At 46.4% G+C, this 15,141-nt stretch overlaps 2 protein-coding genes across 2 annotated transcripts; one reads left to right on the top strand and one right to left on the bottom strand.

Moving 5' to 3' along the window:
- Positions 1–296: 296 nt before the first annotated feature.
- LOC108053842 (G-protein-signaling modulator 2) lies at positions 297–4,184 on the top strand. The gene is made up of 2 exons (XM_017136563.2): positions 297–1,843; positions 2,433–4,184. The coding sequence occupies exons 1-2, from the start codon at positions 563–565 to the stop codon at positions 3,120–3,122; spliced, it is 1,971 nt and encodes a 656-aa protein (XP_016992052.1). The 5' UTR covers positions 297–562; the 3' UTR covers positions 3,123–4,184.
- A 252-nt stretch (positions 4,185–4,436) lies between these two features.
- Positions 4,437–15,032, bottom strand: LOC108053839. The gene is made up of 6 exons (XM_017136562.2): positions 14,685–15,032; positions 12,301–12,446; positions 8,587–9,662; positions 8,090–8,528; positions 6,378–8,033; positions 4,437–5,955 (listed from the first exon to the last, which is right to left on the bottom strand). Exons 2-6 carry the CDS (start codon positions 12,395–12,397, stop codon positions 4,658–4,660), a joined length of 4,566 nt encoding a protein of 1,521 aa, XP_016992051.2. The 5' UTR covers positions 12,398–12,446; positions 14,685–15,032; the 3' UTR covers positions 4,437–4,657.
- Between the last annotated feature and the right edge of the window lie 109 nt (positions 15,033–15,141).

Raw genomic sequence — 15,141 nt, 5'->3', positions numbered from 1 at the left:
TTTATTAAATAATTAGAATAATATAAATTTAGGCACCAAATTTGTCATATAAATATCGTAAAATAATATTTTAGGAGACTTTATACATATTTTAATATTGATTTCAGCTCAGTCTTTCCAGAAAGTAAGCAACTAATTAAAGAATTAAGCCTCTCAACACTGAGAAAAAATTATTTTAGGTTCTAGTCAATAAAATAGAAGTTTTTTTTAAAGAAATATTTATTTTACATTTACAGTGGTGTCTCCCTTGCCTAACAGTAAGCCGTTTAACACAAGATCTGTTAATTTCATGAGGTATTTTACGCTGTGCTCGCTCTGGTCACTTTGTCAGTGAATCAGAAACGCAGACTAATTAGTAAAAACGGTACAAAAGAACACTTAATTGCTGAAATTTCACCTGCCGCAGCCCATTAAAACCACCAGCCAAGTGTCGAGAGATAGAAAATCCAAAGATCCCCTCACAGTCACCCAAAAACAGCGCCGCAAAGTGGACAACTCCCAGTTTTCCGAGCATCCCGAAAAGGAGCATCGTGACAAAAAGGCGAGACTTCGTCGCAGCAGAATGTCCTCGCTGTCCGCATCGGCGGAGAATGTGTCCAGTCTGGGACTGGGCGCCGGTGGGGCCAACTCCCACGACGGGAACTCCCAGCAGGGGTCGGGATCGGATGGAGGATCCAGCATGTGCCTGGAGTTGGCACTGGAGGGCGAACGCCTGTGCAAGGCGGGCGATTGCCGGGCGGGCGTGGCCTTCTTCCAGGCGGCCATTCAAGCCGGAACCGAGGATCTCCGCACTCTGTCCGCCATTTACTCCCAACTGGGCAACGCCTATTTCTACCTGGGTGACTACAACAAGGCGATGCAGTACCACAAACACGACCTTACGCTGGCCAAGAGCATGAACGACAGACTGGGCGAGGCCAAGTCATCCGGCAATCTGGGCAACACGCTGAAGGTCATGGGTCGCTTCGACGAGGCGGCCATCTGTTGTGAACGCCATTTGACCCTCGCCAGGCAGCTGGGAGATCGCCTGTCGGAGGGACGTGCCCTTTACAACCTGGGAAATGTCTACCACGCCAAGGGCAAGCATTTGGGTCAAAAAAACCCAGGGAAATTCGGCGACGATGTCAAGGAGGCGCTCACCCGTGCTGTGGAGTTCTACCAGGAGAACCTGAAGCTCATGCGGGATCTGGGAGATCGTGGTGCCCAGGGACGAGCTTGTGGTAACTTGGGGAACACCTACTACCTTTTGGGCGACTTCCAGGCGGCCATCGAGCACCACCAGGAGCGACTGCGCATCGCCAGAGAGTTTGGCGATCGAGCTGCCGAGCGGAGGGCCAACAGCAATCTCGGCAACTCCCACATTTTCCTGGGACAATTCGAGGATGCCGCCGACCACTACAAACGCACTTTGGCCTTGGCCGTGGAGCTGGGCGAGCGCGAGGTGGAGGCCCAGAGCTGCTATAGTCTGGGGAACACCTATACTCTGCTGCACGAGTTCAACACTGCCATCGAGTACCACAATCGGCACTTGGCCATTGCCCAGGAGCTGGGAGATCGGATTGGCGAGGCAAGGGCCTGCTGGTCACTGGGCAACGCCCACTCCGCCATCGGTGGACACGAGCGAGCGTTGCGCTATGCGGAGCAGCACTTGCAGCTGGCCAAGGAGCTGCATGATCCCGTGGGCGAGAGCACAGCCAGGGTGAACATCTCAGATCTGCGAAAGCTGCTGGGATTGCCCGAGACGGAGCCGTCGCCAACAGAGGAGGAAGCGCGATCCTCCGCATCGGATCACTCGGCCAGTGGTCATCAGTCGGACGGATCGGAGAACTCGCAGGGAAGAATGGTGAGTAAAATATTCTTGGAAATATGGATATATTTACCCCTTTTAATTTGATTTAAAATCACTGCATTTGATTGTTTGACCTATATATTAATTAGGTTAATTTTAATGGGCCAATTGACCAAATTTGTCTGAATTAATTGGTAATTTAACGGGAATCCGAAAATATGGAAAGTTCTCATCAAATAAATTATAACCTTTTAACAGTAATAAACAAGAAAAAATATTTTAATTGCAATAGTAAACTATTTTTTTTTAGCCTGGTAACCAGATCTATGTAGCCATTTTACAAGACATATAAATAAAAACAAAATCTAGTGTTTATACTAGCCATAGCTTATTTATTTAATATTCTAATAGCAATTTACCTTTCAGCCCTAGCATAAATCTTCCAATTTTTCCTTTTTGAAGAGAATGTTGTATTTTGTTTATGGACACATGCTGTTAGCAGTGTTTGCCAACTAATTGTAGGGTAAATATCTGGATGTAGGGAAAACCAAAACAGGAGGTTGCACTGAAAGCACAAACTGTGAAAGTGAAACCCAGAAAAGATTCATAACTACATTTATTGCTGTTTATTGTTTACCCTCAGGTGCGCGTTCGTCGCCAGAGCATGGAGCAGCTAGACCTGATCAAGATCACGCCGGACGGAAAGCGCATGCAGGAGGAGAAGCGCCGCGCACAGGCGACTGGAAAAGCCAAAGATGACGACTTCTTCGACATGCTGTCGCGGTCGCAGTCGAAGCGCATGGATGACCAGCGCTGTTCGATCAAGGTGAATCCCGCTGGAGCTCCGGCGGTGGCCACGGGCGCTACTCGCAAGCCACTGGTGCAGCAGAACTCGCTCTTCGTGGATCCCACCAATCTGCCCGGCCTAAAGTCGCCCTCGTCGGCGAATTCGGCGCCTATTGGGCACGGGCATTTGGCCAGGAGTGCCACCACCACTCAGCAGCCGGACGATGACTTCCTGGACATGCTGATGCGCTGCCAGGGCTCGCGGCTGGAAGAGCAGCGGTCCGAGCTGCCGCGTCCCAATGTCACCATGGATGCTGAGGCGGAGGCGCCACCGCGAGCAGTGCCAGAGGCAGCGGTGGCTGGAGCAGCACGTGGACAGACTGGACGCGGAGCCACCGTGCCCGACGAGGACTTCTTCTCGCTGATCATGAAGGTGCAGAGTGGTCGCATGGAGGATCAGCGCGCATCGATTCCGTTCCGCAATGCCAACAACAACAACAACAGCCGGAGCAACAACAATGGTTCGGCTGGCGGAGCTGGAAAGTAGAAAGTAAAGAGGAGAGAGTCGAGAAAAAAGTCCAACCAAAACAATCCTATCAATCCATCCCAGACCGCAGCTCCCGATTCATTTTGTTAAACGTACATTTTGCGGTCCTATATTCAGTCGTTTCTTTTTTGCAATTGGCGACTTAACATTTTGTTCTTTTACAAGATTTATATATACACACACACATGAAAAGCATTAATTTATGAATAGCAACTAACCACGTAACCAAATATTAGGGGATTATATGGCCCCGTAGACACGAGCAGATGGAGAAACTTCCATGGGATGCACTCACTCATCCAGTCATGACTCATTACACACTCGTCTTGGAGTTGGCCATGATATTAAACAATCTGCACTCGAGTTTTACGATATTAACGTTTGAATTGCATGTGCAAGTAGCTTAAGCCGAAGGTATACTAATCCAATTTGCTCAATAGACGGAACCAAGTCTTCTCTATGATCAATGATCTTACATTCTCTAACCGCATTCAGCTAATTACTAAGTTAAAAGTATAACGAACCACTCTACATATAAGCAATGCATTTTCCAAATCGAAATACTACAAATATTTCCAACTGTATCCATGAGTATTGCATTTTTCTATCTATCGTTAACTCTGAGCATACTTTTTAAGCCACTTACAATTTTTTTGAGATATTAACAAGACACAAAGAAGAGCTGCTCGGGTTTCCATTTGAGGACCGGCGCTTTTGTTAGCAATTAGCATACGATTTACACATCCATACGTACACATATACAAGATACATATGAACAATATATAGTTATACCAATTTCTAACAATTGACCGATTCGGGGATTGTTCTACACAATATATACACAAAACAAAACACAAAACTGAGTTCGAGTTGCATGAAAAGAAGCCAAAATTTATTAATGTTATACGTTTATGTAGCACGAAAGGAGGTGCGCTCATGAAGCTAATTGTAATGATAGCGATCGATCGGTCATTATGATATACAGCTGTAAAACATACCATACAGGCGGACAAATATGTCATGTATTATTAAATATTAAAATCAAAAATTGTTTGCTGACAATAGCTGTTGTTTCTAATCGTAAGGGTAATTGGCTTCAAAGGTCTTTAGACGAATTCGTTTTATTAAAAAAGGCTATGAAATGGACTGGTAAGAAGTCTTTACTGAAAGTCTTTTCTGAAAACTCAAATATTATAGGTTTCTTTGTGAAAGAAAGAAGAAATTTTCTATAAACATTAATGACTTATCTTGCCAATAATGAATAAATAAAATCCAATTTTTAGGAAGTTTATCCCTTAAATAATTAAAAATGTATTCAATTTTAAAGCTTTATTCATAAATTAATCGTCTTAGGGTACTAGAACATATGCGATAAGTATTCGATAGTGGGGGCCCCTCTAGTCGCACACCCCTTTTGGCTTAGTTGGGGTAGAATCGAGCCGCTGACCTCCGCCGTGGAACTCCTCCCCCCTAAAAGTACATCTTAAATTTGCTCTCTTTTATTTACAAATTGATTTAGATAACTCAACAAAGGCCTACGCCTTGAACCCCTTGACGCTGTCCAATTGTGCGTCCATGTCGCTGGCGGCCAACACGAAGATGGGGGCGGAGTAGTCCACGGGCTTGTCGCCACTCCCACCGCCACCCTTCGAATACGAGTGCACGGCCTTGAGGCTCCGGCCCCTTTTCAGCATGACATAGACCACAAATATGCTGACCAGGAAGGCGGAACTGGTGGCCATGATGAAGAGCACCAGCTGGATGGACTCGTCCTGGGCGGTGGCCGCCTGAGCCACTGGGACCTGGGCGCTGCGATGCACAAAGTGGGAGCGGGTCAAGTCCGGCCGGAAGTGACCGCCTGCCAGCCGGAAGTCTCCGGATGAAATGGCCGCCTCGATGGCAAAGGCCAAATCCACCTTGGCCTCGTTGTGCAGCTCGAAACGGACTATGGCCGATCCATCGAAGTTCTCCTGCACCCGCAGATTCTCCACGGATTCGCCACCCAGGAGCTGCTGCAGTTCCCTACGGATAGTGTCATAGGCATTCCTCACACTCCGGCCACTGCTGTTGGTCAGGTGGAGTTCGATGGCCACCGCCTCGATGGGCACATGGTTGCAGCGACGATCTCCGGCTCCGAAGATGTGGGTGGCCTGCAGTTGATTGCCGGCCGCATCCACGCACCAGCAACTCCGGCCATTGCACTGAAGTGGCCGAAAAGCTCCCGTCTCATCGCAACTAACCGGAAATGGAGCCGTTTCCGCCAGAGCTCGACACCGTGTGGTCTTCAGCTCCATGGGTTTCAGGGTGGCCTGCTCCACGGACAACTGCGAGTCCAGCAGGGAGTTGGCCAGCTCGAGAACCCTCTCCGTGACACTGGACTCCGCCGCACTCGCGGTGGCGGGAAGAATCCTGGCCTCCAGCTCATCGAAATCCAGATCCTCGCTGGCCACATCGTTCAGTTGGGTGAGCTGGGCAATCAGTTGCTCCATCAGCGGATCTCCGGCATCGAAGTTCTTGCGATTACGAGCCTGTCGGCTGTTGCAGATGGGTTCGCTCTCCCGGGTGAGGGTTCCCTTCAGAGGAGCACCCTTCTTGTCCGCACACCAGCAAACTCCGGGGGATTCCTCCGCAGCGGAGGCGGGTTCGGAGGCAAAGGCGCGACTCACAATCTCCGTGTGCCTGTCCGAGGGCTGGGGCTGCTTGCCCAGACACTGCACTGGGCTCCAGTGACCGGTGACGGGATCACATCGTGGCTGGAACCACACTGAGGAGTGACCCGTGCGCTGCGCAGCCAGACTGTTCTTAAGTTTCAGGCGTTCGCACTGAGTTAAAACTGAAAAGAAAAGAACAAGAATTTAAATTATTGAGTTTACTTTACGAAAATAATAATAAACATAAAGAATAATTAATACATTTTTACGAAATCTTAAAATGGTCCGAACAAATTAATATACAAATTTGTTTTCCAGTTTAAATTGTCTACGTTTTTAAAAACTGGTTTGGAAAATAAAAGATGATTCTATATATTTTACAATTAATATCAATAAAATTAAGCAATGTAAATATTGAAAGAAAAATTTCATTATATTGAATTGCTATAGGTTTCTCATGTAGGTTTTTTTTAAAAAGTCGGAAAATTAGAATTTAAACGGAAAAAAGGAAATTAATGATCAAAAATGTATTACCATTTCCTTTTTTAAGAAAAAGCTACAAGTTAATTGAATTTTAAATGTTAGGACAGAACTTTAATCTCACCTGGACACACGGAGTTGCAGGCCAGTTCGTTGTGGAAGAGGTTTTTGGTCTGGCAGGCGGGTGCCTCGGAATCAATGACCACAGCCAGGCACTTGTTGGCCTTGGGACTGAACCGATAGCGAGTGCTGTTCCTTTCCGACTTCCCACTGGCCAGACAGCCATTATCCATGGACTCGAAGCAGACATCGCGGGTCTTGGAGCAGCAGACCCCGCGATTGGTGACCGGGTTCAGCTGGCAGGAGTGGGTGGTGGGGCAGGCCTCGTGCTCGTTGTGGGGTCCACAGCTCATGTCCAGATCGCCTTGCTGGAGAGGATTTCCCTCGGGACAAACGGAGGCGCGTCGGGGCACACAGATGGGCATCTTGGGACAGGGACTGTCCACACACTCCACGGAGATCAGTTGGCATTCTTCATGAGGTGAGCAGCTCACTTCATGGCAGTAGTTTCTGCACTGACAGGTGGGACATCCATTGGAGTCCATTTGGTAGCCACTTTCGCACTGCAGGCTGCAGTTCGTTTTTGGGCAGGCGAAACTGGAGTTCTCCTGGCATTTCGGTGTTTCGGGTGATTTAACCTTAGTACCAGGCAGGATTTTACCTTGGTCGTCCACACACCAACAGTGACCATCTGGCGAGCACTGGACCTGCTCCCATTTGCCATCCTTGGCGTCACACTGAGCCACTGCCATTTGGCGGGCGGGGATGCCCAGCTCGGAACTCTGGTGGAGTTGGATGGCCTGCAAGTGCTGGCAGGCTGTTTTCAGCTGGGGATCCACGCACTGGGTGCCACAACCGTTGGAACAGCACCGTTTAGCTCCTGCGCAATGGGCATCCGTTCGGCACTCATAGGCACAGGTATTGGCGTCCAGGTTATCGGGACCCGGGGGCACCAAATAAGGACACTGTCCCGGTTTTCTTGGCAAGCAGGCGGGCACTGGAGGGCAGTATTCACCCTCACAGCTCACATCCACCACGCGGCATTCCTTTCCAGAGCCACAAGTCACCCCTTCGCAGGGATCACGGCACTGACAGGCCGGACAACGGGTATCCGGATCCAGGGCGAAGCCATATTCACAACCCATTCTACAGGTGAGATCCAGGCAGTCCAAGTCCTCCCGCAAACTGCGGCAGGTATCTTCGCTGACATTATAGCCCCGAGATCGGGGAATCTCCGTGCCAAAGCTATCCACACACCAGCATTGTTCCACATCCATTTCGACCAGCTCATCCTCGTTCTCTGGCGGTCTCTTGGATGCGGAGGCCACCTTCTTGAATTCCGTTTCGAAGAGCTGACCCAATCCCTGCTGACGATCCGCACCCATGTCAATCACCTTGGCACTGCGACCCATGACGGGAGCAGCAGCCTGGACTTTAAGAGCACTGTCCTCCACCCGATAGAGCTTCAGGCGTTCCAAATCCCGACGAGAGCGTTTTGGGACACTGGGAGCAGCGCTGGCGAGCAGCATCCTCATGCGCCGGATGGTGTTCTCCTCCAGAATCTTGCGTTGTTCGGCGCGTGTCACTCGAATCTTCTTCAGCTGGCACTGGCGACCCTCGTAGTCTCCATCGGTGGTGCAACGTGGCGAAGGAATCGCCAGTTGCATGCCCTCTTCAGTGCCCTCCATCCGTTCCGAGAAGTCCCTCAAATATTCGCACACTATGAAAAGATATTGGTTAGATAGGTGTATTATATGTATTCGAGATAAAACTTACTTGTTTGCTGATGCGATCCCATTGCCTCCTCAGCAGGAATGGTCTTTTCCGGAAGTGGACAGCACACGTTCTCCGTTTCTCGGTGGAGCTTGGTGCACTTGTACTGTTCCGGGCACATGATACGATTGCTCATAGAGCGACCTTGCTTGGATTGCGACTCCGGTTCAGTGTCGAAGAAGGCCGTGGGCTGGAAACTGCGTCCTTGTCGCTCCTCATAGCAGTACATCACCTCACCAGTTGCGGAGTCCGAAAGTGGGGTTCCCACATCACAGGGGTTGGAGTAGACCAGGTCGGGCTTGCACACGGGCCAGGAGGCGCAAAGAGAGGAACCAGATTCACACAAAGGATCAGTGGCCACCTCGCAATGGGAGCCAATGGAGCACTTGAAGCCATCGCAGGGCTCAGAGCATTCGCACGTGGGACAGCCATTGTGATCGTTCTGAAAGTGAGTTGAAGATTAAATTGATTGAAGCACCTCCTTAAATAGAATCACTCACCTTAAATCCGTATTCGCAGACAGCCGCACAAATGTTGGTATCACACTGCTCCATCTGGAAACTTCTGGCATAAGACCTGCTGATCATGTTTTCCCAACCATCGCAATTGACGTTATTGGCCGCACCCATGGTTTCCTTGATCTTGTGCCCTGTTCGGGGGTCCACGCACCAGCAGACCAGTCCGTTCCGGGAGCATTGTTTCGGGGAGAACTGACCACCAGGACCATTGCACTCGGGCACATAACCACGTCCCTCACGCTCATTGATCGACAGAATGTCGGCTAACGCCTTGGCCTGATGACAACCCGTAATATTTCCCGGCTGCTGGCAATTAAACTGACATCCCTTGGTGAAACAGCACTTCTCCAGATTCCGGCACTCTAAATCGTGGGAGCAGGGCGAACCGCACATGTAACCCGTACGTTCGGTGTACTGAGATTGCTCCGGTGCTGGACAGATTCCGGGTTTCTGGAAGGTCAGAGCACTGGGGCAGCACACTCCATAATCGTTGCCGGACTCCACCAGGCATTGGTACAGAGGCGGACACTGTGGCTTGCCCGGATCTTGACCACAAAGGAATGGTCTCACTGTGTCATCGATGGCAAGGGGTAGTCCGGCGGGACATAGATTGGCCAGAGATCGGGCCTTTTTGCAGGTGGGCAGTGGAGGACATGGCTCTGACTTGCACTGCACCTCCTGCAACTGGCAGGATTGTCCGCGAGGACACTCCAATCCATCGCATGGATCACGGCAACGGCAAACGGAGCATCCAGTATCAGGATCACGGGCGAATCCCGAGGGGCAGAACATGCGACAGGCGGAGGCGGCACAATGTTTCGGTTCGGAGCAAGTCACTCCCGATCTTGTCTCATTGCGACTGCCGGGCAATTCCACGCCGTAATCATCCACACACCAGCAATCCCGGCCAGCCTTTTCATCATCACATTGGATAGTGTCAAAATCACCGTTCTTCTGACAACGCGGCACACGTACCGATGGTCCTTCAAAGCCGGATTGCAGGGACTTGGCTCGTCTCGTCTCCGAGCGTCTTAAATGCTGGCAGGCTGTAAGATTCGCTGTAGATATAGAAAGAACAATACGAATTATTTATTAATGAGAAAATAAAATTTGTATATAATAGGGTAACTTATTTAAACTATAACATTGGATCAGAAAATCTCGTTTCGATAACTATTATTATTACCATCCTTGACTTAATCAATGAAAAAAAAATATATATATTTTATTTTTTTTATTTATATATATTTAACCTTAAAAACCCTTTAAAATCTGGGCATTTCAAAAATAATTCCAGTTTTAGCAGCCAATAAAAATATGAAAATGGTATCGTTTTCTGTTTTATTTTTTCAGAGAGAGGGAAAAGAGTCTGACATACTTTCGTGTTATTCAACTGCCGAATCCCAGCTACGACAATTTCACTTTTATTTTTTTTAGGACGTGACGCGTGCGTTCAACAAAAAACCCAACGTCTATGAAAACTGCAAAATTGAAATTGAATATACAAAATGGAGTGGCTGACGGCGGCATTGCTGAAATTGTTGTTACACTGCCAGCCATTCGCAGTTGTTGTTCGACCGTCCCAGGGCCAGGTTTGTATTAAGCGTTTTGTATGCGCATAGCTTGTCCACGAGGCGTATAAGCAATTCGCTTCAAATGGCCACGGTTTTGGCTAGAGATGCTATGAGCATTCTGCTTTGGGAAGAGCCATTCCATTGTCTCGACTAGGGTTATGCAATTAAAGTGAGTGATCATCCCGCCCCCCAATTACCACTTGCCGCCCCCTATTTCCCCCCCTTTTGTTGTCCAGCACGCAACACTGCCCTCGGGGTTGCGACAGCTGAGCTTTAGTTGCGTCAATTGCAGTCGTTATTGCTGGTCACTTCCTATGCACTTTCGATATATTTTTAATGCATCAGCCATTATGCAACTGTCAACTGCATTAAGGGTAACAAAAACGTATGAGCGCCGATAAAAACATCGAAAATTAACAATAAATAAAAAAAAATTGTACTTTTCACTTTGATCTTTCCGAAGATCATTTTAATATTAGATTATAAAACAAAATGTTTATTTTTTAAAAAGTATCGGCTTAATCCATTTTAATCTCACTCGACATGAGTTCTCCCAAAAACCTTACTGTCCCATTGGTACTAACAAAGTTATTCATTTTATTCTGCCATATCAGTTTCTTTTTCATATGAAATATAATCGGATTAACCACCATTTAAGGTAATTTTTTTGGTGAAATGTATAAGTTTTATAAATAAGTGTTGGCCGTACAACCGCTGAGTAATCGCTGAACTTATCTTCAGAGATTTCTTTTTTTTCGCCGCACATCCGCTTCAGCTCATCCGAAATATTTATTTAATTTTATTTACTTTTCACTGCCTTTCTTTGCGGCCGTTGGTTTTATTTTTCTGGAGTTTTCGCTAGAAATTGAATGAAAGTTTTTTTTGGCAGCGCCTCGAGCTCGAGTTGGCCATCAATTTGTATTTGCCGTTTGGACAAGAGACACAACGAAAAAAAAATCAAAAAGAAATGAAAATGGCTTTCAGTTTCTGTCGTAAATGAAGCTAGCAACAACAAAGCAAAAGCCGTCGGGCAGCTGGCAATTAAAGCTGGCCGATGATGAATATAATCTAGCAGAAAAACAACGGCCACTAGACGTCATTTGCAGGCGACTTTTATTCTCGCCTCCCAGGCCAAATCGAGTTTGTCGCTTAAGTCTTTCGTTCGGCTTCCGCTCGGCAAAAAAAAAAAAAAAAGCAGAAAAACGGAAAACAAAAACGAGTATAAAACAGAACCGTAACGAAAACGAAATCAAAGCGGCAAACTGGTAAGTACCTAGAGAACTGTTCGCCTATTGTGAGTTAAAGCTAGGACTGGGTCTGGGTCTGGGACCTGATTTGACCGACTGACACAGTGTCCGCTGCATTTAGAAGCCGTCTGGCTTTGTTTCCCTTGTGCTCTGGCTCTGTGGCGGGGTCTTTCAACGGTGGCTGGCGTATTTTTCAGCTAAGCGCTTTTTAATGATGGCGTGCCATTTTTCACACCACCCAGACTATGCAAGTTCTACACGTCACGTTAATTATGCAGCAGCAACTTGGCATTTAATGAGCCACCAAATGGTCCACATTCGCCAGTCGCGGGTTCAATGACTGCTTTTTGCCCAAAAAACCAAAGCAAAAGCATAAAGTTCTGGCTCAAGAAGTCAATGACTTGCAAGCCGCCTTGCCATTTTGGCATTACACAGCAACAAAAGCAAAGCAATTATGTATCACATTTTATGAAGTATGGTATTTTAATAGCTAGAAAAACATAATATTAGTACAAATGTTGTTTTATTAAAAATTAAAGGAAGCTTTTGACAAAAAGTAAGGAAAAGGCTATCGACTATCAATAAAATTTCAAAATGCTCTGTAAATTATATATTTCTTATTGCTTGCAAATATTTATTGCAGTTTATGTTATTCAAAATTATTTCCCATAAAGTAGAGTTCATTTAACCAATTATAAAACCAATATAATAAGAATTGGTGCATACAAATAATTAAAGGCTGCTACATATTCGTGCATTTTAACGATTTTATTATGCTTTCATGTCTGAATTTCTTTTATAACAGCTTGATTCATTCATAAAATTACCATAGTTTTTGTTGTTATATATTTTATTGTTTTTTTCTGTGCACTTACCATTTGTGCGCTTGGCATCCGAAACCTGCAGAGCCAGCAAAAAGAGAAAAAGGCATCCGGAGAAGAGCTTCAGCCAACGTTGATCATAGTGTGCCATTTTCGGGCATCCAAGAGTTGCCAAAAATTTCCTGTTTCTGCTGCTGCTGCTGCAAAAAACACCAAAGACAGAGAGAGTATGTGAGTGCGTGAGTAATATGGTTGCTGCCAAGCTCGTGTGTTTGACGTCACTCGAGCAAACCGTGAGATTCAAATTTCAGCTAGACACTTTCACTATCAACGGCTAGGCATACATTTACATCTGCTTTCCGGGGCGCGGCAAAGAATTCAAAGCGATTTGATTGCGTAACATGTGAAAATGAAGAGCGCATCTCGATAGGGTCACGAACCCATCCAAATAGTGGATCTATTTTTATTTTTTTGTCGGAGCCCAACTGTCTTCGCTTTACGGCCGGGTGATTAATCTGCGCAGACTTCGCCGCTGACGTTGACGTCGCTGCGCTTTCACTTTGGCAACAGCCAAAGAAACACACAACCAGCAACAACCAGTCAACTTTATACATCATTTATTTTTATTTATTTTTTTGTCTTCTCTTAAAAATTCACTTTTGCCCGTGTGCGTGTGTGTGTGAGCCTGCGTTTTCCGGTCCATTGAAAATGGCTCAGCTGCGGGTTAACTCCCTGACCACTTTAATGACACCGAGGATTTTCTCTCATTATGGTTAGGTAATAACATAATACATCTATTCCGCAGTGGTCAAGAGTTTTAAATGAGCATCTTAAAAAAAAAGTTTGTGGCCTAAGTCTTTTGATTGTTTCTTTCACTGGATTTTGGTCTTTTTTTCGTTTTGGGGAAAACTATCTGAATCATTTTCTCAATGGCTAGTGGCCGCATTTGCAATTGGCCAAACATGAAAACTCGCTAACACCTGGTCGATCCACAATGAAATTTCAACACGGAACTGTCGGCTAAAAAAACCCACAAAAAATGTGTATGCTTTTTGGCTGTTGCATGGTTCTGAAAAACCAGGCCAGTTTACTTCGCAGTGGCATTTTCACTGCACCCAAGCCGAAATGAAAGCCTGGTGACTTGAACTTGGGCCAAAAACTTGGGCGCGCCGACTGCCAAAGATTTCACCTCGCATGCAAAAAGCTGCAAAAAACCTCAACTTTTGGCTCTCGGCTCTATCTCTATTGTTTGTCATTGACTGTGGGCCAAAGGGAGTCAAGTGTGGCTAATGGGTTGTGGGTACTGCAGATGGGTGACCTACGATGGAAGTCTTGACCCTGCCTGACATGCTTGGCCGACAGTTACTAGAGTGTAAAGTTAAATGATTGGTGAAATGAGGCCACATGTCAGTCGGCTGAGGGAGGAGGAGGGGGCACTGCATAACTGAAGGGATTTCATGGCAGCTTTGCCGTTGTAGCACTTCAGTTGGTAATACCTATAATCCGATCATGCGAGTGCGAGTACTCAACCTTTAACCCACTCCCATGGGAAATTGGAATTTCATGTTTCATTTGAAAGCAAACCGTATTTTGGTGACTAATAAACTTTATTAAAAAGTTGTAATGCTTTTAAGTATGGTTCAAAAATAGTATAGTTAAAAATCTTAGCCTTAAAACTCTTGAGTTTAAAACTGAAATGAAACACTAAACACTAAAGCCTTTCATCTTCTAATTATGTTTTAGCGCAGTCACACTTGCTTACGCAAATAAGTCAGAGTTTTGCAAAGGCTAGCACCTGAAGATCCCTTTGGGAACTATCTATAATTGGATCAACCGAGTGCTGAACTCTTAACCCATCTCGCCTGGGAACCCAGCACTCCAAATGCTCCACTTTAAAGTCCAACTGCGAGTCATACAGGTATTTTTGGCTCTTTCCCTTGGCGGCTGGCTTATTGCCAACTTTTTTTGTCGAGTTGCAGCTACAGTTAACTTCAGTTAGACCACACTTGCGAAATGGTTTTTCGGCTTACGCCTAACGGTTCGGCTTGGACTGGCGCAGTTAATGTCGTTTCTTCTTTGGCTCGCTCGTTTTTAGAGCCGTTTAAATTGCGCATGTCGAACTTTTGAGGGGTCTCAAGACTCCAGTACTCTGACATAATTTCGAAATGAGCAAAAAAAAATATTTGAACAGAATGGCGAATCACTTGTTTACTTGGTTATTCCAGTTCTCGGTGAATCGAGAAGCGATCGATCGATCGTAAATGCCAAAAGTTCACCTTGAGTTTTCATTTAGCGTAGGCTCATTAAATGATTGAATTGCTGGCACGAAAAAAAACACATTTGACTGCCCACCTTTGACACGTTTACGAGCCGCACTTAAGGCTCGGGTTTCAATTTCAATTAGCCCCGGACTCCACACCCTCGATTGCTCAACAAACCTGTTTAATTGAGATGAGTTGCTGCTGCTGTTGCTGCTGTTTTTGCGGCTAATCCAATAAAAAGTGAAACTATTTGATTGGTTTGGGCTTTGGTTTCGTTTTCGGTTTCAATTTTCAGCGGTATGTGCTTTAATCCAGGTGCACAGCTGGCCGGTGCAATGCAATTTGCAATTTTCACTGAATTTCACTGGGCGCCCACAGATAGATAGACTTTTTAGATGAAACGCTGTGCCAAATTCGGTTTTCACTCCGATCACTTTGCAAACTCTCTCGCAACTTAACGTTTTTCCTTTTGATCCGCGGCGGTAATTCAAATTCGCGTGCAACCTCAACGGCGGGCGTTGCGCATTTGAGCTTTTGCAAGACTCCGCGATGGCCTAGTAGCTCCCCAGTTGGCCAAGACGATTCAGTTGGTTCGATCGAACATGTTGCGGCGCGACACGAACTGCCAAAAACC

Source organism: Drosophila rhopaloa, unplaced genomic scaffold, assembly GCF_018152115.1.
Source record: "Drosophila rhopaloa isolate 14029-0021.01 unplaced genomic scaffold, ASM1815211v1 contig_178, whole genome shotgun sequence".
Classification (NCBI taxonomy): domain Eukaryota; kingdom Metazoa; phylum Arthropoda; class Insecta; order Diptera; family Drosophilidae; genus Drosophila; species Drosophila rhopaloa.
The sequence above is the reverse complement of the archived record's forward strand: the minus strand, read 5'-3'. Positions and strand labels throughout refer to the sequence as shown.

What these genes read in the sequence shown, in the direction of transcription:
- LOC108053842 (XM_017136563.2), top strand. Translation starts at nt 563, where the DNA reads ATGTCCTCGCTGTCCGCATCGGCGGAGAATGTGTCCAGTCTGGGACTG. An exon ending in AGAACTCGCAGGGAAGAATG is followed by an intron (nt 1,844 to 2,432) that starts GTGAGTAAAATA and finishes GTTTACCCTCAG; the next exon opens with GTGCGCGTTCGTCGCCAGAG.
- LOC108053839 (XM_017136562.2), bottom strand. Translation starts at nt 12,397, where the DNA reads ATGGCACACTATGATCAACGTTGGCTGAAGCTCTTCTCCGGATGCCTT. An exon ending in GGATGCCAAGCGCACAAATG is followed by an intron (nt 9,663 to 12,300) that starts GTAAGTGCACAG and finishes CTATATCTACAG; the next exon opens with CGAATCTTACAGCCTGCCAG. An exon ending in TCTGCGAATACGGATTTAAG is followed by an intron (nt 8,529 to 8,586) that starts GTGAGTGATTCT and finishes ACTCACTTTCAG; the next exon opens with AACGATCACAATGGCTGTCC.